The 3,724-nt window shown below is 34.3% G+C and overlaps 1 protein-coding gene across 2 annotated transcripts; it reads right to left on the minus strand.

Annotated features, from left to right (window-relative positions):
• Positions 1–2,656, minus strand: LOC110450857. Of its 2 annotated transcripts, none has more exons than XM_021498628.1 (3): positions 2,484–2,656; positions 1,007–1,265; positions 1–774 (listed from the first exon to the last, which is right to left on the minus strand). In XM_021498628.1, the coding sequence occupies exons 1-3, from the start codon at positions 2,538–2,540 to the stop codon at positions 305–307; spliced, it is 786 nt and encodes a 261-aa protein (XP_021354303.1). In that variant the 5' UTR covers positions 2,541–2,656; the 3' UTR covers positions 1–304. The 2 variants fall into 2 exon arrangements, with proteins under 2 accessions (XP_021354303.1, XP_021354304.1); XM_021498629.1 differs by having other exon boundaries at positions 1–794.
• Positions 2,657–3,724: the final 1,068 nt, after the last annotated feature.

Consider the following 3,724-nt stretch of genomic DNA (forward strand, 5'->3'; position numbering starts at 1 on the left):
TTCGATCGTTTTATTTTATTAACAAATAATACAATTCACATTAAAATTAACAATCTTAACAAACAACAAACGTTATGGATGATAAACTTATAACTTAATACAATTAACAATATATGATTAAATGCAGTATGTTAGACGCTATGATCTGTACTGGAATACTGAGTTATCTAATACAAGACTAGTAGTTTTCTCCGTTCACAAATGATAACCGTTGAGAAGCAATTATTGGCACATAAACAAGACGAATATAACTAACTAAAAGGTCATTATCAGATCCATTATATATAACCGTGTTGTTACATGCTTAACAATCGGATGAAAACTGAAAAGGTGCAAGCGGACATGTACCATGATTGTATGAATGCTCGTATTTGCCCAGACATCTAAAGCAAAAACGGAAGCCACACGATTGGTACTGACAGGTCATTGACAAACATCCGCCCATATGTTCAATTATACTCCAACACTTAGGACATGCCCGGAGCTTTAGGATTTCCATATATGTTTTTGGTGAATCATGGAGAAGGGAGATGATGACGTCGTCAGGGTACACGTTTGTCGATTCTATTTCTTGTTGCTTGAGAGTGTTTATGTGGAGCTTAGTTTGAAATAAACTCTTTTCTTCTACTGACAGAACAGCAGAAAGTGTGATAGTGCGTTCATTCCACTCGCAGCCACATTGGTCTCCCTTGATGTTTGTGATATATGGACACGTGATTGCAGAATTCCCTTTCTCTAGCTCGTACCAACAGTAGTCATACAGGGCCTGAGGGGCTACAATTAAAAAATTGCGACTGTCAAAAAATAACGATTTCGAAACATTTCTTTGAATTAAAAAATAAAAAATAGCATAATTTTTCGTTAAATGATTTGTTTTTGTAAGATATAGGTAACCATACAGAATATGGGCTAATAGTTGTTTACAAATGACCAAAATAAGGTTATCGTAATATCATATTTACAGAACTTTCAACTATGGTTGGTAAAAACGAGTTGTTATACTAACTGATAGCGTGTCCACATGGCATTTCGGCCCTTTTCTCCACTGCGTCCAGCGTTATCATGCACGGTTGAGTGGACCTTTTCACACCATTCCATAGCCTCCTCATCCGAACCAGTGTGTAGACTGCTTCAATAACGTCGTCGTCAGTGAAAACCTTACTTATCAAGCATTCTTTGGCAACGTCCACCGTTCGGCCGAGCCGTTTTATAACTGTCCCTGGGGGAAGTCGTTTAAACAAGGCCGACATCGTATTTTTCTTTCTCTGTAAAACAAAACACATTAAGAAATTTAGAAGTTTTTCAAAAGAGGTTGAAGAGGCTAATACAACGTTTTGTTAGTATTTTGAACATATTACAGGTAAAACAGTATTCATATGAAAGTTATCGATTTAACGCGTATAGAAATGTATATATCTCACTTTTACAAAGAAAATTGCATATCGTTTAAAGGGAGGTAACCACTATTTGTCCAACTGTATTCTGATATTGAATCGGCTTTTTGTATATCTTGTGAGAAAAGGCAACATCAACGTACACTGTTATATGATTTTATGTAGTTATTAACTGCTCTTTAAATAAGGTTTTACTGGCTATATTTATCCCAGGTTTGTTATAATGAAGACATCAATTACAAAGCTTTATTTTGATAGACCTATTATTAATACTAACTATTTAAGATATTGTGTTTAGCCCATTTTGAAGGGATTAATTAAATGTTTTTGATTGTTTGTTTCTCCAGGGCTGGTATTCGTGAAACTGTTTTGTTTTCATGCTCAAATTCAGATGCTGCGCTATAGCTCTATTTCTTGTTCCAAGGAAGAAATAATGAAATTCTAATTTTATCAATAATTTGGAAGAATTTTGAAGAAAGTTAAAGCCGAATACTATTTTCAGCATTTGACAATGTCACATGACTTAAGCAAGTTACAGAAGGATGGTTTAAAACATAGACTCCATGCTTGAGCGTGAAAGCGGTATCATAAATACGGGCCCTGATATTCTTTACTCCAAATAACTGATAAATTGCAAGGGACAGTTAAATGATCGAAAATATTATTTATGTATTAAGTTTTTGCAGACATCTTTTCAACATATATGGAATATATAAATTTGATATCATTCCACTGCTGCTGTAAAATTATTGATGAATTGAAACATAGTTTACAAAATATTTTCAATTAATAATTAAACTATCAAGATGTCGACTTTTTCTAGCAAACATAAAGAAATTATTGAAGGTTGGATATTTTTCCAGTTGAAATAAGAATGGACATTCATCTTTTATCGAATTGACAACGACACACTTTTGATTGATTAACAACGTCTATATAAAACATTAATTCACATTATTTCTGCTATTTCAGCGATAATGCACATTTATTTCGTATGATATAGACTTAATTCAAACATTTTGTCAATGAACAATACACAAGTTATGGCTATCATGAGCAACACAATAGACAAAACCAAATATATATTACCTCACTTAGTCGAATGTGACTTTCCTCAGAATCAGGGTGAACGATAGTTATTTTCATGTTGATGCTGTCGTCTACAGCTGTTCGTTACTGTAGCGTTACGTATTGTGTGGATAAAGGCATCACCAGCCATGTTTTATATATAAACTGAAGCAGCAGTCAGATCTATATTTAGATCGCTGCTACGTCAGCTAGTCAGGTCTGAACAAGTCTGAGCAGAGCCTAACCTGATGATTCAGTCGTTATCAATTCAAGATACAAGTAAACGAAAACAAGAAAAAAAAAGTATAAACATGTTTCAAACAAATTGTTTAAGTCAACCTGTTGACATTGACATTATCTTAATGAATTTCCATTAAGTACATGCATATTGTACATACAGCATTCATAATATCAGTCATATTTTGATACATTACACAGACGTGTTTAGTATTTTAGTGTATAACTTAATCAAGATAAGCCAACAAAGATACAGCGGCTGCCCGACTCGGCTACCGATATCTCAGTTGCACCAGGTTACTATAGGCTGTACTAGCTAGCTGTGTGTGACGAGACAGTAAAACTTTTACCATTACCTACATTATATATACTAATACATCAGTTCAGTTCTTAACTTATGGCAGTTACATATAAGGGGACAAAGACACCCACACTTACTCGCACACATCATCAGGGATGATATTTTCACATTTGTACTGTTTTATCACATGAAAATTTACACTTTTCAGTTAAGGAATTGAACTTGAAATATATTATTTAAGAGTTGATGTTGTATTTTTGTATTGATGTGGTCTGTGATTTTCAATGGTTTAATATGTTCAACTCTTGTCTATTATATGTCTCCAAAATGGAATGTTTTTGCAGCTTTTTCCCCAGTAAATCACGAAAAATACTATATAATCAAAAATATTGCATTACCAATCAGATTTTAAAATGTTATTTCACTACACATGGGAAACCTCATATTTCATATTTCTGTAAGCTTACGTAAACTTGGGTCGGTCCTTTGACTCACTCCTGCAGAACTATTGACTTGTAATATGTAAAATTAGAATTAGAATTTCACACTGTAAGTATCATTTTAGCGTGTTATTAACGGACATTGGCAGAAACAGGAGCCCGATGCCATCCCCCAATGAATCAGTTGCTTGTGGAAGGGGAAAAGAGGAGGTTGGAGGGAGGGTGTTGGGTAGCAATTGCCATGCCTGCCCTGTGTCCCCAGGTGTCAAACCTAGTTATTAGTC

This window comes from Mizuhopecten yessoensis, unplaced genomic scaffold, assembly GCF_002113885.1.
Source record: "Mizuhopecten yessoensis strain PY_sf001 unplaced genomic scaffold, ASM211388v2 scaffold5519, whole genome shotgun sequence".
NCBI classification, from domain to species: domain Eukaryota; kingdom Metazoa; phylum Mollusca; class Bivalvia; order Pectinida; family Pectinidae; genus Mizuhopecten; species Mizuhopecten yessoensis.

What these genes read in the sequence shown, in the direction of transcription:
- LOC110450857 (XM_021498628.1), bottom strand. Translation starts at nt 2,540, where the DNA reads ATGAAAATAACTATCGTTCACCCTGATTCTGAGGAAAGTCACATTCGA. An exon ending in GTCACATTCGACTAAGTGAG is followed by an intron (nt 1,266 to 2,483) that starts GTAATATATATT and finishes TTTGTTTTACAG; the next exon opens with AGAAAGAAAAATACGATGTC. An exon ending in GCCATGTGGACACGCTATCA is followed by an intron (nt 775 to 1,006) that starts GTTAGTATAACA and finishes TTTTAATTGTAG; the next exon opens with CCCCTCAGGCCCTGTATGAC.